General features: G+C 37.2%; 1 protein-coding gene and 1 non-coding gene across 2 annotated transcripts in view; both read right to left on the bottom strand.

Annotated features, from left to right (window-relative positions):
* The window catches only part of LOC149289279 (dystrophin-like), an 874,963-nt gene that overhangs the window by 515,124 nt on the left and 333,138 nt on the right, over positions 1 to 26,701 (bottom strand). Inside the window, 9 exon segments of the mRNA XM_089490922.1 lie at positions 220 to 375; positions 1,522 to 1,695; positions 3,504 to 3,614; positions 8,823 to 8,984; positions 17,335 to 17,484; positions 17,668 to 17,802; positions 21,464 to 21,646; positions 23,557 to 23,727; positions 26,350 to 26,505. Of these exon segments, the coding sequence (XP_089347048.1) occupies positions 220 to 375; positions 1,522 to 1,695; positions 3,504 to 3,614; positions 8,823 to 8,984; positions 17,335 to 17,484; positions 17,668 to 17,802; positions 21,464 to 21,646; positions 23,557 to 23,727; positions 26,350 to 26,505 (1,398 nt within the window).
* LOC149289280 (small nucleolar RNA SNORA35) lies at positions 12,750 to 12,879 on the bottom strand. Its single transcript, XR_016277372.1, has one exon. It is a non-coding gene; the product is annotated as a small nucleolar RNA SNORA35 (small nucleolar RNA).

The following is a 26,701-nucleotide window of genomic DNA, read 5'->3' on the forward strand; positions in this document are numbered from 1 at the left end:
ACTGGAGCAAATGGGATAAGTCTTCAAACTTTTCTATTATACATATATATATATATATATATATGACACTCTAATCCAATTGCTGTTCTCGGTAGAATAATATTGCACGTGTTTCTTTTATCTTTGAGAAACCATACATCAATAAACATTTTTGACGCTTTGTGACATAGAACACACTGACAGGAGATATCTATGTGCTTGCACAACATAGTACTGTACCTTTGCTCCTAGTTCATTGTACTGCAGTTTCAGCGCTGTTATTCTTTCATCCAAATCTTTGGGGTTCTCCGTCTGCTGTTTCTGTACTATTTGACGGCCCGTTTTTATAACTGTTTCCACTTCTGATTTCACTTCGCTCAAAACCTTGTACAGTTTCTGTTGATAACAATTATCTGGGTTACTTTTTGCTAATTATCACAGTCAAATAGTCTAGAGTGTCACCCTTTGACCTTTATTAAGCACTTAAAAAGCTGAACATGCTGCAGCATCTACACGTGACATTATATTTTTTATAACTCTGCTGAAGCTACCTTTATAAGGCGGTCTATTTTTAATGAACATATGCGCACATGATATTTAAAGGTCACAGGGGATCTATGCTTTCGACACTGCTCTAAAATTATTGGAGGCCTTATCTACAGTAACATAGTAACATAGTTCATAAGGTTGAAAAAAGACCAAAGTCCATCAAGTTCAACCTATATACATATTGTGTCCCTACTGTGTTGATCCAGAGGAAGGCAAAAAAACCCAGTAATAGCATCTGCATTTTTTGGGAGCCTGTAAAATTCATGACATCTTGGAAATGATACGATAAATATCAACGATAAGCCTCTCTTTCTTTACTTTTATTATTCCTGAATGGTAGTGGTTCTTGAGACCACATGTGCACTAATGTTTTATGTTAATTACCTTTATTTATCTACTGTAGTGTGACCAACACTGGAAATAAGTTAAGTATGAATATTTAAATTAAGCAATTACCAAGTATCTTGTCAATAAAAATCTAATTTTCCTACCAGAGCAGAATGGATATAAAGAATAATAACACTATAATATACATTATTATTTAATGTTGATTTATAATTAAAACTGATGAGTGTGTATCATTAAACATATAGGAGGAAATCATTCTTACTAGAAAAAGTTAAATGGCTTTTCAAACTCATCTTCATCCTAAACGCTTAGAATAATTTACCCCTGGCTATGCTTACTGGACCCTTTGATGACCTTACAAACAAACAGATTAAATACACATTTATTTTCTTCTGCTTCATTAACCACAATAATTGAGAAATACACAAGTTGCAACAAGAAAAACACATGCACCAAAAACCTACTTAACACAAGTAATATTGACTGTTGCCCTTCTACAGAGAAACAAATATTTGTATAGCTTGTTCATCTTCCATAGCATCATTTACAACATTTTATTCAATATTGACGATTTTTTTAATTAAAGGATTAATTATGGTTTAATTAGATACACAAGTTCCAATGATTATACAGGGGAAAACATACCATACAATGATCCAATTGTGTTTGAAGTGTCTCTTGTTCAATGTTCCTCATGCCCAAGAGAGGCAATTCAAATGTCACCTCATCTAGAATTCTTTTAGATTCTTTAAGACGGTGTTCAAAATTTGCTGGCTTCTGGAACAGTCGAAATTTTGCAGACACCTCTTGAAGTTTTTTCTGTAAAATAATAATGTGCTTACTGTACGTCTAGTAGCTGACATAGTTATTAACTTCATAGTCCTTACAAGACATGTCTACATTTAAAGATAGTCTTCAAAGTAGGAACATTAACTAAAAGTGAATTGTGTTATCACAATCATTCTAAGCTATCACAATGTTTCCATTAGAACAATATGTCCAATTGAGCAATGCGGCTTTCTGTTACTAATATTATTAGTGAATATTTGTAATAAGTTACAGGTGTTTATGTCAATATGTCAAAATATAATTAGCATTTTAAAATGTTTAGGGCCATGTGCTAGGAGAGCTCATAAGAAATAGTTTTCAGCTGAATGGTATTATGATCATCATAAACTTAACCTAAAACAAAACTAATGTATCTGATAAAATGAAAGTCTTCCATGTATATCTGTTTGGCCAATAACACATCTATAAGGTTTATAGGCAGTTTGCAGGAGAGTAGTGATTTTGACTCTGTACTTACTATGTAGTATATAGGCTCATACCTGGCTAATTGTCGCACCTAATGCATAGTGCTATAATGGAGAAATCCACAATGATCTTGGAGCAAAAACTAGAGTTGCCTCTTTATCATGTAAAACGAAGTCTGGGAGATGAAACTACAGCACTGCCTCAAATGTTCCTGCCAATGTGAATAAAGCCCCACATGTCCATTATCTTTATGCTTGGTGTCTGAGATTAAAAAATGTCCTACCGTGTTTCCCCGATAGTAAGACACCCCCGATAGTAAGACGTATCGGGAGTTTCAGAGGGGTCAGCTAATATAAGCCGTACCCCGAAAGTAAGACATATGTCTTACTTTCGGGGAAACACGGGGGATTTGCCTACGGCCTACGGCCGCATTAACGCAGGGCATAAGGGGCGCCTGCCCCTTAGGCCCGCCGCACCTGCGACCGGGTCCGCCACTCTAAGGGGCCGGGAAGTCCCCACCAAGGCCGGCCTTACGTGTCTGCGGCCGCACAGGATTTAAATTAAAACATCGGGGTTTTTTTTTTAACTTTATTTAACATCCTCCATGTTAAATAAAGTTAAAAAAAACTTTATTTAACATGGAGGATGTTAAATAAAGTTTTTTTAACTTTATTTAACATGGAGGATGTTAAATAAAGTTGAAAAAAAACCCCGATGTTTTTATTTAAACCCTGTGCGGCCGCAGACCCCTAAGGCCGGCCCCTTAGAGCAGGGCCGACCTTTGGGGTGTGCGACCGCACAGGGCGCCACACTCCAGGGGGTGCCAACCTGCGGCACCCGGCACCCCTCCAGAGACGGACAGTAATGTCCGCCGCTGGAGGAGCAGGCTCGCAAGGGAGCGGTATCGGAGGTCTTTAACAGACCTCCGGCTCCCTTGAGTGATTTTAAGCCGGGTTCAACCCGGCTTAAAATCACTCAAGGGAGCCGGAGGTCTGTTAATGACCTCCGATACCGCTCCCTTGTGATCTGCGCGGCAACAGCTGTTGTGCGCCGGGGTTTCTTGTCAGATCCCGGCGCACAACACTGAAGCCGCGCCCACCGCTGTCCGTGCCCTCTGACCCGGAAGGAGACAAGAACTGGCGAAGAGGAGGAAAAGAAGCTGAAAGAAGAAAGGAAAGGTAGGAAAGCATTAAATTCGAAAAATTTTTCCCAATATAAGACATACCCCGAAAGTAAGACATAGTGGGGCTTTTAGGGATAAAAAGAAAGTAAGACGCTGTCTTACTTTCGGGGAAACACGGTAGTTCATCTCAATCTCATATGCAGCAGGGCCAATAGGTAGGTTGGATCTTGAAACACACACACCACATTACCTGAGCTACGTCAATCTGAGTCAGGACTTTTTTGGACATTTCTTTACCCTGGTTTCGTTTTTTCATTTCATCCAAAGAAATCTCATGGCTCATCAAATCAGACTGCATTTTCTAAGGAAAAAAAAAGAAAAAAAAATATTATTACACAGTGAATTTTTTTCAAATAGACCCCAAGGATTGCATATTAAAAATACAAAATGTCTTGAGCCAAAAATGTTTTCCTGCATGGAAAATAGCTGTTAAAATATTGACTGTTATTTTTAACATTGTCTTCCTCTATCTAATTACTAACTTATCAATAACCTCCTGGAAGGGTATTAATGCCACCCTCTAAATGCTGGGTATGGATAATACATTTGTCAACCTGTACAAGAGAACCATTTTTATCCTTAAATGGTCATAAATAGACCAAAGATTCTTCAGTTGAAGGTCATTTTTCTTATTGGGCCAACAAAGAAAAAAATGTGGAGTCACAAAAGCTTGTGGGACCTTAGAGGTTTCTTCTTCTGAAGAAATATATGCTATATACATTTCCCTTAATAAAACCAACAAATCGGGAACATAATAGTAATAATAAACAGGAGATTGGTGACTATAAACCAGGAGTTTATTAACTTGTCCATACAATCAGTAGGTGTAGCTATAACTATAGAACTATAATAACACTTTGTTTTAAAACAGGTTGGTCCCTCCAGAACTTTTGGCAAATAGAAGTACATCCATATGATAAATACTTTTTTTAGGTAGGCATGTTCAAGATACTGTACATTTTCAGTTTCTTTATATGTATAGATATGTAGTATGTGTAAATATCTATATTTTTAACAAATTCTTTGCAGGGATCAGTGTACTTATTGAGCCATGAATCCTGGGTATAGACAATCCCTACACCATAATCACAGACTGTCTAGCAAAAAGTAATGATTTTTCAGCACAATACATCGGTTATGTCTTTACTGCATCTTAGTGTAATATTTGCTTGTTTTTATGGTCTAAAAAATAATGAATTTAAAAATAAGGTTGCATGAATAGATATGAGAAACATTCGATTGGATTGGAAAAGGGGTGCTGTCCCTTTTAAAAGATACACTTGGCACCATATGCCATAAAACCGTGTGAGATCAAAACATACAAAAAAGTTCTCACAAAACATTGATTTGTGGACCCAGGGTCTGTATGTAAAAATAGGTTGACGTGCTTTTCCATGTTATTGTATAGCTTCCTTACAGTGCATAGTTACCTAATATTGTGGTACTTCAATAATGCATGTATGTGTTTTGGCTCTGTAATCTTACCCCAACCCTCTAGACAAACAGTGCCCCCTTATCATACCGCCTTATGGTAAATAATAGAATGGCTTAGTCTAAATAAACCAAATTTTCCCTTTGACTAATTAAAGTCTTTGGAATAAAGGATTTCTTTAATAAGGAATTTGTGGGCAGGGAAAGCCACCCAGGACATCACGTGATAACTGCAGCAGCCTCCAGGTCTACAGATAAAGGAAGTTTATTATAGTTATATGTAGTGGTGCAGCGATAAAGTTGTGTTCAATGTGATTAAAAACACAAAGCGCCTTTTTTCCCCCTTAGTAGTATACTATGAAATGGCCATGACCTCATTGACCTCTGCTAGTAAATGTCCAAATGCTTGGTGTAGGCAATTGTAGATTTGTTTGCAGTGATGTAACAAACAGAACCAGGGTTAAATGGCAGGGATATGTTGCTAAGAGGAATTAGTATCTGTGGCCCCTTTACCTTTTCTTTGTGTTAGTTTTGCAAATGCATGAGAGGATTCTGCAGAATCCTCTACTCAGCTATTTTGCATGGAGAAGATGTGTTCAGCCAAACACATCTCCCTGCACATGATATACATGTCTCCAGTCAGCTCCATCACTGGATCAGAGAACACAGCAGACCCCCATGTACATGAGTGGCAAACTCTTCCACTGATTTCAATCACAGTGGTTTCCTGCTGCTTATAGGCTGCTTCAAGCAGCCAATCATCTGTCAAGAATTGTCGGACCACGGATGACAAAATTATCATGAAAGACTTACGGATCTATATATATATATATCTTGAAGGAAAAAAGAAAGCGGGAATGTGATTTAAACATTTAAATACATAAACAAAATACAGTAGGAAAATGTATTTCAAAGTTGGAGAAATGTAAGTACAAGTCAGTGGTTTAGAAAAAATTAGAAGACGTTTTCCTTTTAACGAAAGGTGGAAGAGTATCCAAGGAGAAAAGTTAGAGGCTACAATTTAAACATGCATGGGATAGGAATAAAGTTATCCTTAAGACAAGACCAAGGTATCATTAAGTCTTTACATGAATGGTTCTTATCTGTCTGGATAGACCTCATGTATGAACAATGAAGATTTTGTGGCCTAGGCAACAAGGTCTAGCGGGGCAAAATTAGAAAGGATAACAGGCCATATGGCAAACTGGCTGCAAATACGCTGAACTCTGTTTTCCTGCAGCATACCCTTCAGTGACTGCTTCACCTGGAAAGCTGTAAAGGACATGGTGCCTGAGATAAGACATTATCTTTTTTTTCTACCTGATGAAAATATATGAGGGAAATAATCGTAGCACTATGTTCTGGAAAAAAACACAGGTTCCTGATCCCTGTAAAACACCAGAACTGAGTATCCTCATTAAACAACTTAAATGAGCATGCAATCTCTAGAAAGTAGGTGTGTGTGTGTGTGTGTGTGTGGGGGGGGGGGGTATTTGTGTGTTGATGGAGGATGCTGCACTTTAGTCAGTCTTAGCCAAACATCCCAGATTTCTGAACAAAGTTGAATGTGAAAGGATTTGCAATTATTTACAAAAGAATATAAAAACTACTTTAAAAATCTTGTTAGTAGCAAGGTTGCCTAAAACGTTAATGACATTTTTTAAGTATTTTTGTTGTAATTTTCAGGGGATGTATGAATAAAAAAAATCAAACAGAGCTTTACTAACATGCCAGGATGTTTTGTTGTTTTTTTTTTGCTCAATTGACCATGATATGTATACTGAGTCATTTGTATGTTTGGAAGAGATAATTCACATTGCTTAAATGTCTGTTACCAATTTAAATGTTTGGTTTGACTTTAGTAAACATGAACAGAATAAAGCAAAATATAATTAACATTTTAGCCAATTCAGGCTTGACAAATCTAACATTTGAAATTGCTTGTTTTTTTTTTTTCCTTTCTTTCCAGTAATGCAGTACACCCATACTACCACATGGTGGCGCAACATACACATCAAACTTCTCATACACTATATTTTTGACACAAAAGTCTATTTTTATACGTCTCTGCAAAATCCTAAAGGCCTAAGCCAATTTTGAATTGTTCCTTAAAGTTTTGTATATTCTAAAATTTTTTGTTTAAATAGATGAAGCATAGAAGTATTTATTTTTTGACACTAAAAACCAAACTTAAAATGAGTTAGCACTTCAACCCAATAGCATTATGTACTTGAAAAGTGTACTATAAACTAATGTTACAGTTAGGAAGCCTGTTTTAAATGCTTCCCCTAGCATTAGTAATTCTTACACCAATACAGAATATATTAATTTGTTATCCCCGGTTAGATAATAAAAACATTAGGTCGCAGATATAAACCATTTAGCCCATCTAGTCTGCCCATTAATGAAATATGAAATTTCCCTTTGAAATGTTCAGATAGTATGAAACATGATTGACTACTGCTGCTTTCATGAATTTCTACTGACTTGCTACTAAGCAAGTCCAAAAAGTATACATAGGAATGCTCCCAGTACAGGCAGCTTGGGGAGGAGAGCGAGAAAACGTTTAATTTTCCAATAACTGAATTGTTGCACTGATTTGCAGACAGTAAAACACATTGGAATTAATGCCAAATAGACTCCAATGCATTTAACTTACAAATCTGGGTGGACTGGTTGTTTAGTTTTGTTTGATGCCTTGGTGAACATTACATTGGTTTAAATCCAGCTGCCATTCCTAGTAGAAAAATGAGAACATAGAGCTACATGCACTCCACTCGCATGGTAGTAATATGTTATAAACCAGCATCTGGTGCTACAGATTAACAACTGTGCAACTCTTTTGTAAAGCAATTATAGTAAATACCCTTCTTTAAGGAAACAATTGATAACATGATAATGCACAAAATATGGCAGCTTCCATATTCAGAACAACAGAAAGTAAAAAAGGTATTTTTATGTTATTTCCCAAGAGAAAAAGAAAATAAAAAACTTCATTAATGTGAATGTACGCAAAACAAAACAAATGAGCCTCATGAATAGTTTGGAACACAGCAGTGCCGTTTGATATGTGTGTCTGTCTTAAGATGTTTGTACAATTTACAACTATGCGGTTAGAGAACCGTACTGTAGTAAACCATTTCAAGCACCAGAAACTTCCTGCTTGGGTTGACAGTAGAATTCCAATGTAGAAGTCAATATGGAATCATGGGATATGTTCCATTAAAATGAGCTAGTTACGAATTTGATGGATATAAGAGATATAAAACATTGACAGACGGCTTTTAGTGCTGGGTGAAATTAAGGTTTGATCTGAGATGTAACAAATATTTAACATGATTTTACATAAATTGGTTTAGAAAAAAGTGTTTTCATGGAGATTAAATTAAAGGACAGTCACTAATAAACTGGGCCAACATGCAGTAAGTTTTTATCAAAAAACAAAAACCGGACTGGAAAAAAGATGACCAAGCCAAAGATTTAGTATGCTTATGCTGAGCATTAAGTGATATAAGCCCTCCTTTGTATGGAGAACGGTTGACGTTTGTGAATTTGACATGTGCATATTTAAGTAAGCGTATATTACATTACTTGCTGTTTGAGAAACCTTAAATAAGTTATCATACATCTGTTACTCTGCGCCAAAGGTTTGCTTGGTGTTAAACGTCTGAATCGAGTCTCAAAAAAGAACGCAAGGTCATCTTACATGCACACAGCTGACATTTAATCAAATCTGATTAAGTAGCCAAGCGATGGAGCAGATACAGTAATCAGCTTTCCAGCGTGTGAACAATAGTCACTGTACCAAAGGAAACTGTTTGCAAGCACATGGTCAACTAAATACACATTAATAGTGGTATATGTCTTGTAACAGGATATTGGATTGTCAAAAATGGTGACTTATTATTTTCTGCATTTTATAAAATATCCCCTATAGCCAATTAACCAGTCTTCAAATTGCTACATTAAATAATGAGAAAAATCCTAATCCCATTATACAAAGACAGAAAAAACCAACGCACTTCTATAGATCAATGGTAAATTCAGGAAGAAAAAAAAAAAGTTAACTGTAGCCTACCTGCGCTTCTTGAGGAACCTGCGCAGCATCAATTCTGTCAGCAATGTAGGCCATCAGCTGTCTATCAGTGGTGCCAAGAGACTCCTGAATTAAGCCAATAGCTCTCTCAGTCTCCTGAGCTGACTGGATACTTTGTTCCAGAACCTTCTGTCTTCTCACTGCCTGGAAAAATAAATACATACATATATGTTATTATATTATATTACTATTATTTCCATATGCATTCTTACATAGGTTTGATGGGCAATCACCTTCTTGTAGGAGGAACGCCGCTGGCTTTTGCCACTCATTCAGGCTACTTTAAGAGTTTAATAGGGATAACTAGTTAATGAGAGAGGATGACACGATTTCAAATATAGATGCTGTAGCTGAATTATTTTTCCCCGACACGATTGTCAGGGAACTGCTAAATTTGTTAAAACAGAACCTGTTCTGAATCCTGTAATCTTCTGTTCTGAGGCCTATCCCACTTCTGCCTGATCTCATTATGTAGTTCAAGAGATTTCATTCCCTGAGAATAGGGTCACGGTCACTATGATCCAGAATAAGCCATTGCAACAAGTAAGAGGCAAGAGAAAGAGAAGTGTTTGGAAGAAATAGTGACTTAGGATGATACAACATAAAACACTAATGAACAGACCAAAATATACCAGGCTTCACTCTTGACAAAATGCACAGGGTAAATTATTTGTGAAATGTTTCACTATTTTCTTTTCAGTTCTGCATAAGCCTTTTCAAAGAATGGAAAGAACATTACCTTTAATTATAAGGTGTCGTAAAACTCACTTGTAATCTATGTTAAACAGTTTCCCACATCTGCTATGGAATATTTCATTTCTCAAAATTAAAAATAGAATCTATTTAGTCGAAGCTTGTATAATTTAAGCAACATGAGATTAAATAAATGCAAACATTTTAGCAATGCACATATTTTTTCGAGCATTTCTGTGACAAGCAGATTACAAATTATAAATCATACTTGTTTATGTAAAAGAACATTTGTCTAATATGTTTGAGAGTTTAGTCAGTATAGTTCATATTCACTTAAATGGTTAACGCAACTAACAAAACTAAAAATAACTGGACAAGCAACTCCAAGGATGACTCCAGCCCTATATTTACCTTAAATGCATATTGGAACATACTACAATATACTTCTTGCACATGCTCCATAGAACTCCCATTCTAGTCGACCACCCACTTGGTAAAGGAAAACGTCCTTACATTACATCTAAACCTCTGACCCTCTAATTTTATATTATGATAATAATAATGTTCTAACATGTCTTCCTTTGAAAAAATCCCCCCAATACTTTGTTAGATCCACTTAAGTCTCTTTCCTTTCCTCCAAGCTATACTGTACATATTTTGATCCTGCAAACTATTCAACATTTTGGTAGCCCTCCTCTGAACTTTCTCAAATGTTTTTATATCCATCTGGAGATGGGGGTCTCTAGAACTGTACACAATACTCTAGGTGAGGGCTGAAAAGAGATCTGTAAGGTGGCAGAACCACCTCTTTCTGGTACTAATGTCTCTTGCTATACAGCCCAGCACCCTGCTTGTGTTATTGTACTGCTTACCTTTAAGTCCTTAGAAATAATTACCCCTAAGTCCCTCTCTTCTGTTGTCACTGACACTGACTTTATTCTGCCTTGAAAGTTGTATCTCCCAAAGTGTATTATTTTACAGTTATCAACATTAAACTGCAGCTTCCAAACTCACAACCAATTTACTTAAATCATTTGCCACTTGACTTGTTCCACACGGAAGGTTTACCTTGTTGCAGACCTTTGTATCATGTGCAAAAATAATATCACTAATTATTAGACATGGGCACCAGGGGGCTCTTCATGTTCGTCTTCGTGCTCGTCTTCGGGGGAAAAAAAATCTTCATATTCCGCGAATATTCGCCTGTTCCTGTCTTCTCTTCGGGCGAATATTCGTGGACATTCTTCGTGTTCGGTTTTTCTTCGTTTTTCTCGGTTAAGAGGTTAATACGGGGTTAACGCGTACCACAGCAGCTCTGGTGCCAGGAGTTTAAATGTCCGTATGAGCAACTCTATTGGTCGTCAGCAGGGGGCTCGTCTGCCTACGTTTTACCGCCACTGTCTTCTCTTCGGCGTGTCTTCGGAACGAACACGAAAACGCACTCTTCGTGTTCGTTTTCATGTTCGCCCGAAGACGAATGCACAAGTCTACTAATTATTATCACTAATAAAAATATTAAAAGGTATTGATCTTTGAGGCACCCCACATGTAACAAGACCTTCCTCGATATATACACCATTAACTACAACCTTCTGTCTCCTGTCACTCAACCTTTGCCTTATCCATTTAACTATTTTAACATTGAAACCCAAAGACTGCAAGTTATTTATGTTTTCTATGGGGGACAGTATCAAATGCCTTACTGAAACCTAGAAAGGCGATATCAACAGCTACTCACTGGTCTATTATTTTAGTTACCCAGTCAAAAAATGTAATTAAGTTAGTAGATACTAAACTCCATGGATTCAGTACAGGCAGCCTGCTATATATATATATGTGTGTGTGGCACAATTACTTGCACCCTAATTAATTCATATGAGAAAAATATATTTGAAGTATATTCCCATTGATATTTTACATTTTCTAGTACACCTGGGTTACAGGAACAGGAAAATGTTCAACCATGACTTCCTGTTTCACAGGGTTATAAATATTAGTTAACACATAGGCCAAATTCCCTTCGTTCTACACAATGAGTAAGACCATAGAATATAGCTGTAATGTGCGGCAAAAGGTTGTTAAGCTTCACAAATTGGGAAGTGGCTATAAGAATATAGTAAAAGCATTGAAAATGCCAATTTCTGCCGTAAGGGCAATAATTAAGAAGGTCCAGTCAACTGGAAATGTTATGAATCAACCTGGAAAAAGACGTGTGTCTATATTGTCTCAATGCACTGTGAAGAGGATGGTTCAACTGGCCAAAAATCTCAGAGGATCCCAGCTGGAGAATTCCAGAAGTTAGTGGCGTCTTTGGGTCAGAAAGTCTCCAAATCTACAATCTGATGTCACCTACATCACCACACGTTGTTTAACCCCTTCGTGACAAAGGCTGATTCTATTTTTTGTACCCTTCGTGACAATGGCTGTTTTATCGTTTCTGCGGTGTTTGTGTTTAGCTGTAATTTTCTCTTAACCCATTTACTAAACCCACACAAGTTATATATTGTTTTTTTCAGGACAAGAAGGGCTTTCTTCAGACACCAAAATTTTTTTCATATGATGTAATTTCCTATAATAAAAATAATAAAATATGACGAAAAATTGAAAAAAAAACACATTTTCTCACTTTTATTTGAAAAATCTTTTATTCATCATAAAAAACTACTGAAAAAACCTGCTAAATAGATTCTACTATTTGTCCCGAGTTTAGAAATACCCAATGTTTTTATGTTTTTTTGCTTTCTTCTACATGTTATGGGGCAATAAGTACAAGTAGCGTTTTGCTAATTCAAAACCATTTTTCTCTGAATCTGGTAATTCTGTCTCTATGTGGTATTTGGGGCATCTTTGAAGCCAGCAAATTAAATTTACCCCACCAAACCATATATTTTTGAAAACTAGACACCCCAGGGTATTTTAGATGCTGATAGTTTAACCCTTTCCATGCACTAATCCTACCACCAACCCTTGTCAAAGTTTGGGATAGTAATTGTTTTTGGTGTTTTTTTCACATACTTTGTACTTCAGGTGTGAAATTACAGCTCCTGGTATATGTTGCTGTCACACAACACCCAGATATGTGTCCAGCAACATCTCCTGAGTACATTGATACCCCACATGCATGGGTTTGTCAGATTGTTTGGGGGCAAAAGGGCCACATTTGGAACATGAGCAATTCAAATTCAGTAGGAATTTTACATCTGGGTAAAGAAAAATGCTTGTACCCAACTATCAGTAGGGACAGGTTACAAGAAAGCCTGGCCTATCTCCAAGAAGGGATTTGATCTAGCACCTTAAGTGGTCCCTCATGCCACGGAATGGACACAGGGGTCACTTGACAGTGCAAATAAAAACGCTTAAAAATGGTGGAGCAAATAAAAGCTAAAAAACAGTAAATGTAACAAAAAATTAAAAAAAATACAAAAATGGAGCAGGAACAAAAAAAAAATTAAAAATGGGAAACTGTGTGATACAGCTTGAAGCAGTCACCGACACAGAGTGCAGGTTTTCCAGGGCAATCTGGACAGTAAAATGTGGTGTCCTTTCTTTGCCCCCTGCTGTAGCATACCCTGCATCTCTTTTGGGGATTCTGCTTCTTTGCTGTAGGGGGGATTTTAAAAATAAAATGGGTAGCCCCAATTCTGTTGGTTCCCATCACTACTTCGGGACCAGGTGCATCACGGTACAAGATACCTGAAATTACTTCGAGCTGAAACTGCAAAAAAGACAGCTTCAGCCCAGTGTCTGCTTTTTTGTGCAGCAAAAAAGCGTTATAGGTTGCAATTTGCATTAGATAAATTGCAACCTTCTTGTACCAGGCCTTTGTCTTCCTCATAATGAGGTAGGGCTGTAGGAGTTGATCTGACAGATCAACTCCACCCATGTGCTTGTTATAGGCCCTGATGCACACTGGCTTTGTAGTGACCCCAGCTCTGCCACGGACAGAAACCTCCACGGTTCTCTCATCGTGGATGGTGCTCAGCATGCACACCTCTTTTCTGTCCTTGAACTTCAATGCCAAAAGCTCCTCTTGGCGTAGAGCTGAGGTCTCCCCCTTTCCTAGCCGGGTTCGTACCAGGCGTTGTGGGAAACCCAAGCGGTTCTTTTTTATAGAACCGCAAGCTACCGTATCGAAACAATACAGCAGCTTGAACAAAGGGACGCTTGTATAGAAGTTATCTACATACAAGTGGTAGCCTTTGTTCATAAGGGGGAATATTAGGTCCCAAACAATCTTGGCACTGGTGCCCAGATGATCTGGGCAACCTGGAGGGTCAAGGTAGCTATCCTTACCCTCGTATACCCGGAAGGCATGAGTATATCCTGTCTCGCTCTCGCAGAGCTTATACACCTTCACTCCATACCTGGAGCGCTTGGAAGGAATATACTGCTTGAATCCCAACCTTCCTTTATATTTCATTAGGGATTCATCCACGCAGATATTCTTTCCAGGTGTATAAACCTCTGGAAACCTGGCAGCGAGATGGGTAATCAGGGGGCGGATTTTGTACAGCCTATCAAACTGGGGGTCCTCCTTAGGGGGGCACAGGCTGTTGTCGCTAAAATGCATGAAACGAAGAATCATTTCATACCTTTGCCTAGTTATAGTTTGGGCAAAAATGGGGGTACTAAAGATGGGGCTGGTGCTCCAGTAGGAGCGGATGGAGGGCTTTTTTATAATGCCCATTAACATTGTGAGTGCCCAGAATTTAAGAAATTCTGGCACGTCAATGGGAGTCCATGGCTGTTTTGCCCAAAAAGAATTAGGGCTAGCAGCACGGTGCTGCTGGGCATAAATGTTTGTTTGTGTGACAATGTCTCCCAAGACATCGTCTCCCAAAAAAACCTGCACAAATTGCAGTGGAGTGAATCCTGTAACATCAATATTGATGCCAGGAATTCCAGAAAAAGGAGGGATAGCTGGCTTGTACCTATTAGGCGCTACCCATGCCTCTGGTGCACTGCCACGACTACGTGTGGTAGGCGTCCTAACAGCCACAGATACATCACTAGATGTATCTGTGAACTGACCAACGTCAAAATCTGACGCTGTATCAGTGGCCTCAGAATCTGTGGCCAAAAAGGCATACGCCTCCTCAGCCGTATACCGCTGCATGGTAAGAATTGCAGCAAAAATAGTGGGGAAGGAAAGGGTTAATGGCTATAATAAAAAATAAAAAAAAAACCTAAAAAAAGTAAAAAAAACTAAAAAAAGTAAAAAAACATGTAAAAAAAAAAAAACCCAAAAACAATTGCCACTATGCAAGATCACTGTTTATGCAGTGATCAATGGCAATGAAGGGGTTAATATTATATGGGTGGCTCTTATAAGAGCCTTTGGATCAATATATATATATTTTTATTAGGGAATACCTGAAATACCAGAACACACCGATCTGTCTCTCTCCCTCACTAGAAGCAAGTGAAGGAGGGGGGCAGATCCAATACTGATCAAAGGCAATGTTTAGAAAACATTGCCTTTGATTTATCAAATCATGATCACTCTTATGAGTGATCTGACCACTAGGGGTGTTATTCACTGGATGTCCATGACATCCAGCAACACCCCCCCGATGATGTCAGCAGGCTCCGCCCCCCGGCTTGATGGGCGCCGCCATCTTGAAACACCGCGTGTGTTTCGAAGACACCGGCACCGGGAAGGTAAGTTGAGCATTTAGGAAGCGATCGCGAGTCGCTTCCTTTGCTAAACAGGTGTTGCAAAGATGCCTCGATACTGAGGCATCTTAGCAACACCAGCTAAGCAAAGGAAGCGACTCGCGATCGCTTCCTAAACCCGTTTTTCGGCGGCGGGCGCCGCCATGTTTGAAAGACGTGCAGTCTTTCAAACATGTTTTTTTTTTGCTCCTAGGAGCGATCGGGGGGGGGGCGGGAATGTTTTTTTTGGTGTTGCTCAATGCCTCGATGTCGAGGCATTAGAGCAACACCGTTTGAGTGAAAAAATCGATCACGGATCGATTTTTTCACCCGTTTAAAGGTCCTGGCACGTCAATTGTCATAATCGTCACGATTTTCAGTGACGTGCCCGGACCGGCAATTGTCACGAAGGGGTTAAAAGGATTTCAAGAAAAATGCCTCTTCTCTCATCCAAAAACAAACTCAACCTTCTTCAGATTGCAAGACACTGCTGTAACTTTAAATGGTATCGGGTTCTATGGTCAGAGGAAACCAAAATATAATTTTTTGGTATAAACACCAGAGGTGGGTTTGGTGCACACAGAGAGGTAGGCATATGGAAAAGTACCTCATGCTAACAGTTAAATATGTTGCTGGCTCTTTAATGTTTTGGGGCTGTTTTTCTGACTATAAGGGTGCCAATAACTGTGCCACACATAGAGTATATTTTTTTTAATGTTTTTTTGGATAAACCTCTGTTGTGTTTGAAATTGCTTGATATCCATGAGAGCTGAGTATTTTTGTGTATTTTGTGAATAACAGATCAAAAGGTTAAACAATAAAGACCATTTTCACAGCCTTCTTTGCTCATATTTACCAAGGGTGCCAATATTATCGGACTGCATTCAAAGCCAGATACTTATATGTAGTGTTGGACCAAGTCCACAATATTACTAAAAAGTCATTGAAAATATTATAACAGTATGCTGCTCTTAAAAGTTTTTTACCAGCAACTACATGAAGACACTTTTGCTGGCTATGAGTTTGTTGATCGTTTGTCTACTGCCCACACTTGCTAGATGTTGCAGGACAGCCCAGATCATTCTTTTTAAGTAAGTACCTCAAAAAACAGTTACAGAAAACAGTATTGAGGAAGCACAGTACATGCGCCATTACAAAAAAAAATATATAAAAAAGCTACAAACATTCCTTTGTAGATTACTTACTGAGTGAATGATTGGGTAACCAGGCTAAATGTTTGAGACAGAAACATTTCCAGTGACCCTACTGTTGTGTTCAAAATGTAAGAAAATGGATACATACAAACCGGGTGCTCATTTTCTGTCTATGAATTTGGCGCTGAATGCACTAAATTGTCTGGGAATGTAATTCATGTTTTAGCAACACAACATAAACAACCGTTGTAAATGTACAAAGTTCAATTGGTAATACCAATAGGAACCTCTTCTTTTGTCAAAATAAAATTGTGCTGTAGAAACAAACATCCTTCCTGTGCCAATGTGTTTCTTCCCACACAAAAATGAACCGGAGAGAAGTACACTGCAAGCATAGACAGCAATACTGAAATATATAAGCCATAAATTATACCTCTCCAGAGCCATATTTAACCAAAGGCCAATTGATAAATATGTCAAGTCAATGTTTAAGTCAAGGAAAATATTGCATTTGATGCAAATGGGGATATGAATATGTGGTTATGGTACAATTTTTTAAATTAGTGCAATCATTCATCCCAATGGGATGTTTTTATTACCCCCACTTTTACACTAGATTTTAAGTGCAATAAACTTGTGAAAGGATTCTTTACAAAAACCCCTACAATGATGGCGATTTGAAGTTTGTTTATATACTCTTCCATGCGCAGAAAGGTTTGGCTTCAATGATTTAGGTCATTCTAAATGACATCTAGAGGAATGTCAAATTGTTGCTGCTAATAACATCAATTTGTTATTATTGATAACTTTTTTCTCTCCACTCTAACTGTGTGGCTTTGTCATTCCAGATATGTATATTCTTTACAAAGGCACTGTTTTGTAAGATGTAAAAAAAAAAAAGTCTGTTCTAATGGTTACTCATTATTTGCCGAACAGTATGATTTTATTTAAGATTATCGAATAATTGTGTACCAAAATACTTTAACAATTACCTCTTGTTGAACTTCTTCCCAACGTGTGTTAAACTTCTCTAGTTTCTCATTGATCAGCTCATCCATCACACCCCCATCAGTCAAGGTTTGCGCCAATTCTTTAATTTGGGTACGGTTATCTTCTGGATGTTTCATCATTTCTTCTATGGACTAAAAAAAACAAACAAATCTATTGAACTAAAATAACTATTCATTAATGAACTTTACCACTTGATGAATAATACAATCAAAAGTCCAATGTATACAGGGAGCTATGTGTGTATCTTTATCAATCTATGTATCTCATCCATCCGTATGTCTGTGTAATACAGGATAATGACCATTACATAATACCTTTAGTGTTTCTGAAATCTCCTCTGCACCTCCCTTAACATTTTCTGTTGCTTTTAGTTTCAACTCAACATCATCAAGCCATTTCTTTTCGGAATCCAAGTACGACAAGAGTTCATGCCAACATGCCCAAACCTCCTGTGGACCACATACACAGAGATTTATATTAGTCGTTATGCTTTGATTTCTTTGCCTGATTTGACCATTTATGGAATAATGCAGTAACTGAACGAATCCATGCCTTATTGTGCAGCCCATATTGTATAGAGTTGGTCATGTTGCATTATATTGTAAAGCCCCAGTGCAAACTATCTCCACTTATAAACCACTGCAACTCCAATTAAATCAGGTGCAGAAGCTCATTAACCCCTTCGCGACCTTTGCCGGTTCAGGACCGTCATAACAAGAAGGTCACTAAATGACCTTTGACGGTCCTGAACCGTCAAAAAATTAAATAAGCTTAGAAAGTGATCAAGGATCACTTTCTTCGCTTAAACGGCCTTGCTGCAATGCCTCGATGTCGAGGCATTCAGCAAGGCCGAAATCGGCATCGGGGGCCATGTCTGGCCCCTCCCCGGGGCGTCAACAGCCGCCATACATTGTATGGCGGCGGACGCCCGTTTTAAAAGCGTTTAGGAGGCGATCAACGATCGCCTCCTAAACTTAAATGGTGTCGCTGGAATGCCTCGATCAGGAGGCATCCAGCGACACCAAACACTTACCTCTGGGTGGGCTGTGACCGCTCCAGAGAGCGGTCACAGCCGCCGCTGCCGGTGATCTTCGCCATCAAGCAAGATGGCGGCGGCCCGGGAAATAAAACAATAAAGACGAAAAAGTTCGCTAGAGGGTCTCCAGACCCTCTAGAGAACTGACTCCACTTGCTGGTTGAATACAGGTACTGCATTCAACCATGCAAGTCAATGCAGCCCAGCTTTCTAATCACTATGTGATTAGTAAAATATTCAAAAAAAATAAAATAAATAAAAAATGGAAAAAAAAATTTAAAAAAAATGTGCTAACATTTAAAAATAATTATGCAGTGATGTCACTAGATGAACCATCCAGTACCAGCAAAATGTGTAAAAAAAAATATAAAAAAAGTATTAAAATAATAAAATAAAATTAAAAAATAAAGTTTATTATTTTGAGCAAGTGCTAAAATTTCTCAAAAATCTCAACAAAGAGTTAAAATAAAAGCACTTCAAATACCCAAGGGGTGTCTAATATATAAAAAAAATGGCTGATGGGGTAAATTGGAGTGGCCGGGCTCAAAGATAGGGCATAGGTACAGACTGACCAAAATGGAGAAAAAAGCGCACTTCCCAAATGTGGCATTTTAAATCTGAAACAACCCGACAAACCCATGCATGTCAGGTATCACTGCACTCAGGAGATGTTCCTGAACACATATTGGGGTGTTGTTTGACAGTGGCATATACCAGGACCTGTATATCTATAACTAAAGTACAATTTGTGTGAAAAAAAAAAATTACTATTACAAAGTTTGACAAAGTGTAGTTCTATAATTGGTGCATGGAAAGGGTTAAAATAACAGCATTTGGAATACCCTGGGGTGTCTAGTTTTCAAAAATATATGGTTTGAATGGGTTAAATTGAGTTAACCGGCTTCAAAGTTAACTGCAGCTTCTGCAGCCACATCTTTAAGTTTAGTCGGGAAGCTGAATCGCAAACCTTGCTCTTTTAAAATCTGGTACCAGTTAAGATCTAGATGTGTCATTAAATTAAGTCTATTATAAGGAAATTGCTTATTTATTAATAATATTAACCAGAGCTAAGTGCTGATAATTAGCACAACACAGTATTAATTTGATTAAAAATAACTAAAACTATTAGCTGTGTGATTTTCTTAAGGCATGCAAATGCAAAACTGTAGATCCTTAACCATTGTGTGATATGCTTCCCATATCTTGAAATGAAAATAATAACAATATTATATAATTTTACCAGAGGGTTTGAGTTAATTAATTTGACAAATTAGTAAATACTAAAGAATAATGAATCATCTTGCTGATATGAAAAATTGTCAGAGCATGGTGTAATATCAACAGGAATTATTGTGTACCTCACTCACAAATTAGTTTGAACTTTACACACACCCACAGTGGCCTCATTAATTATTTGTGTTAATAATTTATCTTTGTTATTTGATATAACCTTCTTTTAGACAACAAATGTATCTGAATGAATACTTTCCTTTAAACTTATAACACTTAATACCACAAAAGAGAGTTATACAAAATGCATACCCCAACATTTTAGGTGAGCTGGACCAGCGTTACTAGTATTATGGCCACCTGCCCATCTTACACGAATAGCAAGCATTACAAGGCGGCATTAAGCAGGAGCCGCTACGTCTGTGCTACAACAACACAGATGTCCATTGATTTTTTAAGTTCTCTGAGCCAGTCAAGGAGGTTCAGATAACCTCCCAAAACCAGTCAATGTTCCCCACTGCCAACAATAACAGGACAGTGGAGCAGCTACCTGGGACAGTTGGACAGTGCCTTAAACTTTTGGGAGATCTCAAAATGTACAACGGTCATTATTGGAATTTTGTTGTGCTCATTGGAGGATTGTAATATTGCTTTTCTTACCATCGACAAGGATGGAAGCTTAACTCTTTCCATGCACTAATTCTACCACCAGTCAAACTTTGTGTTAGTAATATTTTTGCATTTTTTTTTTACCAACATTTTACTTCAGGTATGAATTTACAGGTCCTAGTATATGTCACTGTTAAACACCGCCCCAATATGTGTTCAGCAACATCTCTCAAGTACGGTAATAACCCCATGGAAGGGTTTGTTGATTTGTAAAAAGGCCACATTTTGAAGTGTGCATTTGTCAAATTGGAATTTTGACATGCGGTTATCCTGCCCCTATGTGTTATTTGGGACATTGTTGAATCCAGCCAATTCAAATTACTTCATCAAACCATTTATGATTTAAAGCTAGACACCTAAGGGTATTTCAAATGCCAGTATTTTAACTCTTTATGGGCACTAATTTTACAAGCAGCCTTTGTCAAAATGTGTGGTGGTATTTTTTTTGTGTGTTTTTTTCCACACACATTGTACTTCAGGTATGAATTTACCACTCCAGGTATATGTCACTGTCAAACAATACCCCAATATGTGTTCATCAACACCCATGCATGGGCTTGTTGGGTTATTTGGGAAGCAAAAGGCCACATTTGAGAGATGTGCATTTTTTGGAATTTGGACACCTGGTCAGTCTGTGCCCATGTCTTATTTTTGGGACATCTTTGAACCGGGCCAATTCGACTTCACAAAACCCATCAAATCATTTTTTTAAACTAGACACCGCATGGGCATTTAACATGGCAGTATATGAACTATTTCCATGCAAGCAATAGCTCATAAAAATAAACTTATACAAAATGGTTTGTAGAATTTCTTTTACTAAACACATTGTGATTAGAAAGCTGGACTCCATTGACTTGCATGGTTCTCAGGAAAGTCGGGAGAGACCCTCTTGGGAACTTGTTTATTGGACCCCAACATCTTGTTAGAGGCAAAATCTCTCACAATGGCACTTGTGACCACTCTTGTGACTGCTGTGAGATACCAAATCTGACAGAAGAACCATTATACCAAATTACAGACAATAAATTGTAAATTGTTATGGAATATGACATAGAGAATATTAGTTTTTTCTCTTAACATTTTTTATAATACCATGCGCAGCTCTGTGCTATTTCCTAGAATGTTATTACAATTGACCATTCTAAATGGTCAAAATGTCCTGTCTTACTAACCTCCAGAGTTGCACACTTTCCAGTCAGCCTGCTGCACAGTCTCTCATAGTTGTTGATTAAAACATTTAGCTCCTTCTTCAATGGATCGTGAGCAGCAGGTGGAGCTGTTGCAATAAAGTTGTTCACCAAATCAGTTAGAAGCTTTACTTTTTCCTCCTTTTGTGCAGCTTCGTCTCTTGCCCTCTGAAAGAGAAGGCCGTTATTTCTAGCATTGCAACAGAAAGCAGACTATTTGTTTAAACACTAATATTCCCTGGGCAGAAAATGAAACACATAGAAAAGAGAATATAATCAGATATATTTTGCAGTTTCCCTTTCCGAAGCAATCCCTTATCAGCAGAACTGAATATATATGAGACAAAAGTCCCAATGCACTTTGTAATTCATAGAATGGCGAAGGCATACACAGCACCTGTAATAGGAAACGATTATTTTGCCATATAGTTAGCTGCGCACCTTCTATTTTGTACTTTTTTTAACTGCAGGTCAATTTACTAGTGAAAACAATAAGAACATGGTTTTGCATGGATTATCAACTGAATCACACTACATGAACATTTAATAAAGCCACACAACAGCATTACATATTTATTTAAGACCAAGGCAGCTGCTGCACAAAATAGAAGTCAAGGTTTCTTCTGTCCTATAAGTATAGCTTTGTTCCTCTTTTTTAGTGTGAAAATAAGAACAGGTAAACCATACGTTGCCCAACATGTTATATGTGTTAAAAAATGTACTGCAGTGTATGAAAAGCTGGTACTGCCAGTCTTTTCCAAGTAGAATCGCATGACACTAAAATAGCTGCTGGCATTGCATGATGGAGAATCTTTCATCTATTGTATACTATTATTTTAAAGGTTATATTATACAAAGTTATTGTAAATTCATTTGTTTTATGTATGTTTTCTGACATGAAGCTAGACATGAAGTGAAAACAATTAGATGTCCTGAGAGTTGGCAGTATGAACAAGTATGAAGACTCTGTAAGACTCTGGGTTGGATCTCTAACAGGATGAAAAATTAGGGCTACACTAGACATCACTGCGGGTAATCAAGAAGAGCAAAGCAAGGTAGTTCAAAGACTTGTATTCGGTAAGAGACTGGAACGCCAGGAACACAGAATGGTTCAAACTGACTTAAAACAATTATCTTATTGATCTGAGACATTACAGCTATTTGATATGCCTAATCCAATTGTTTTTCATGGTTGTTGAAAAGCTGTGTGCTAGTATATGTATCTAAATGCTCAGCTAATATAAGGAACATTCCAGGTGATCTATCCACTATATGGCGAGTTGGAAAGATTGTTTAAAGGACAGTTGTAGTTTCAATATCAACAAGTTTCTCCAGCAAGAAGAGCTTAGGTAGCCATGGATAATGCATAATGTAATAGTGTAAAGTGAATAGACCCCAGGGTTTACATTATAAGAGGGGAAAAAGCGCTATATAATTGCCTGTTGGCGTGGTTTTATTAAGAATTTGTTTGCTTATATTGAGTTGCCAAAGCTCCTCTCCAATGTCTGTACAGTTGAGATCTCTATAAATCCAATTAGAGATGCATTCTCGCAATCTTTTAATTTATTCAGGATTTATTTGTAGCGATTTCAGTAGAACCATCTGAATTCCCAATAAGGATGTTCGTTTTTTTGTTTGTTTGTTTTACACAGAAGTTATTATTTCTAATAGAATTAGCTGTTTTCCGTAATTATTTGCGTATACCAATACACCTTTATATGGTGAGGAAAAATCATTGAAGCAAACAATAGCTAATCACTAGCCTTCAGCTACAGTTCGTAGTTATTGATCTGTATAAAAAAACAAGACCTAGGAAAAACCATTCCTTTTCTATTGAATAGTACATCAGCATTCCATAAAGTCATCAAGCAATTACCTGGTCAGTAACTATTGCTAAGAACTAATTTACTGTAGACAAGTTCTTAATTAAAGTAGCCGGTGTAAGAAATTAAACTGAATTGTATGAACATAGTAAAACAAAGTTCTAGAAAATGTTTAAATAAGTTCATTTTTGACACACGTACAGCTCTTAATAATATATCAGAAAATATGGACAATAAAACAAAAAAAAAAGCTACCTTTAGCTCTTCCAGTGCTTTTTGCAACTCTTCCGGTGTCTTGTACTCAAAATCTCGTTCTGAATACTCATCTTCTGCTTGTGTTATCCATTCTTGCATTTCTGACAGACCTTTTCTGAGATGTATGGTTTTATCCAAGCCACCTTTCAGGGCAGCCTTTTTCGCATGGGCCTTAAAATAAGGAACCAGCAAAAAATGAAACTTTGAGTAAAAGTAAAAAAGGCTTGGCACATCTTACATTATTCCTTTAAGTTACGCACAAACAATTGATTCCAAGTACAGACATAGTAAGGCGTAAGGAATTCAGGCTATGTTGAGTATTCATTTGAAGTCGGGACAAACATTTTGAACTGACATTGCTCACATATAAAATTGATTTCATTTAAAAATATAACAAATGGCGAGGTTGTAAACAAGAGCAAAGGTGTTATGAGCAGACAGTGACAACTTGTTGTGAAAGAGTTTTGCATTGACTCAAAAGAACCCTCCTTAATAAAATATATCTGTTTAGCCACACAACAGATAATTTAATTAGAACATAAAATGAATATTAATGGGGATAAAACAATTATGCTTTTTCACACATATGATTCTCATGACGCAGTTATACAGTCTACATTGCAGTTTAAGTTTAGGAGAACTTAGCGGAACTTAGGCTATGCTGTGGGCGGTTATTAAAAATGTTTCTCTCTCTGTTGCTATCCCTGCTACACTAATTGCTAAAAAGGGGTAAATCTATAAAATCCTCCCAACTATCTAGAATCCTTCCGGAGTACTGTCAATCAGGGACAAATAAAATGGTCCGATGGCTCCCATCAGAGTCACTAGGCTGGGACAAGCAATATGCGTAGGCAGTTCTCCATCATATGTATGCTTCTGTGGCTAGCCTTGGCCATATGTGGTATTAGACCCGCCACCCTCACAAAGCGGCTACATCAGAATACAGAATCAGGTATGCCAATGAATACTAAATACTAGTGAGAAAATAGTATGCTTTAGAGGATTATTCATAAAGCTCATGAAAATCTTCTCATGTTTTTATTTACTTTCAAATGGTTGTTAGTCTTGAAAAGTGGGTGGACAAAATAAAAAATAAACGGTACTGTGATTAATGATTAACATATTACTTTAAAGAATAAAATGGAAAAGCACTTACAATCATTTAAAGTTAGGTCCAGCACAATCTCCAAATACATAACTAGTTTGCTGCAACCATAAACAAGCCTACCTTCAATGATGTTTTATCACTAACCAAACCAAACCATTATAAACCAAAGATTCTTAGTGACTTAATATCAGTTCTGTACTTTAGCTACATTGTGTAATCATTGTTTAGTAAATATGATTGAGAGTGATTGGAATATATATTAGAGATACAGTTATCCTGTTCGCAACTACTACAAGCCGCTCATGGGCTTGCAAAAGAAATATTATAATAAAGTGTAATTCACCCAAAATATTATACAAGTATGTATGTGTATACAATGTGCTCGCCTAGTATGTATGAAAACTTGCAATGATTATTACATGGCATAGCATGCTACCGTATATCTCCATAGAAGCACGGTATGTCTCTAAAGATTGCATTACGTTTAGGTTTTAGCAAACCATTGTTGTGCATACTCCTCTGTGGAGCTGACTCTGCATTGCAGGAATAAACTGGAAATTAAACGGATTCCGTTTTGGCAAGATATAAAGATCACTGACTGTATTATGACCACATCAATCTGTTAAAAAAAAGAATGATTCAAGTCTTTTCACCATGGATCAAAAAACATGCCTTTGGGGAACTAAGATTGTATTTGAGGCATTTTATAAAAATGAACTGGAATTTCGCTACAGGTATTGAAACATAAAAGTATATTTCAAGATAACAACAAAAATGCTTCTAGTGGCTTCCAACGTTGCTGCACTGCTGCATGCATTGAATGCCAGCATCCTAATTCCTTTGAGGCACAAAAAAAAAATTATATCTAAAATACTTATTTTTTATTCCCCATAAATATTTTTCTTGCATCACTCAATATGGAAACTCCCGCAGAAACTATCATGTTTTTTTATGGCATCATTTCCATTTTTGCATGTGTTACTAGTGTCATGCCAGGTACTTTATGTGACCTTTTGCTTTGTGATGATATGCAAATGCGGTGGGATGTCGATCCTGGGAGAGTTACAGCGGAAGGCCAAAAAAAAAAGGAACTTTACCCGGTAGATCCCACGGGAGCAATTTTTAATATTTAGACTAGCACTAGTTTGGGTTTCAATTCACCGACTTAAACTATGAAAATAATGACAATTTACCAACAGCTAGATCTCAGCTATGCTAATTAAATGAACAAAATTAGCACGTCTGAGTTGCTATGTGTGGGTCCACATATCATCCGCTCTGCTACAGTAGGATAGTGACAGTCGCAGCCGTGCACTTTGCTGATTTGCTTTGTAGATCTCAGACATTTCAGCTTCCTTTAATGTGCTATATAAATCCTTTATCTTCTTCTGCCTCTTTAGCTTTTTAATGCCTGCAATCTTTAGGTTGATGCCTCCAGTAACAATGTTAAAACTTCAGGACCAATGTATAGTTACCGCAAATGTTAATTTTATGAAATAAGAGCTTAGCTCTTTTTACCAAGTATAGAAACAAATATATACATAGAAATACACCTAATCTTGTATTATCTGACATACTCTATATCGTCACACTGATGGCAAAATCAACTTTACTTAACATTGAGATCCATTGTGCCAAATAAACAAACAAAAAGTACAGATAAATATATAATGTTATTAATATACCTGTTTGCATATTTGATCCCATTGCTCATTAAGGTTTTTAAGGTCGGCTTGTAGCTTGGAGGAATAGTGTGGTTCAGCTTTACTGATCAAATTTTTTCCAGCGTCATTAACACTGCTCACACTGGGCTGTATCGTCTGAATGTCATTTACCAGAGCCTGCAAAATAAATATATATATATATATAAATAATTGATATAAATATCTCGTCACACAGTAATATATCTATTTGCTAGGTACAGAAGTTTAATTCACTCAATTAATTAATTAATTTTGATGAACCATTTGGCAATGCACAGATACATATGACAATTTTAAGGATATATTTTTTTTTACACCCACACGATAATATTAA

This window comes from Sceloporus occidentalis, unplaced genomic scaffold, assembly GCF_023333645.1.
Source record: "Sceloporus occidentalis isolate IW3139 unplaced genomic scaffold, rSceOcc1.0.p SCAF_47, whole genome shotgun sequence".
Lineage (NCBI taxonomy): Eukaryota > Metazoa > Chordata > Lepidosauria > Squamata > Phrynosomatidae > Sceloporus > Sceloporus occidentalis.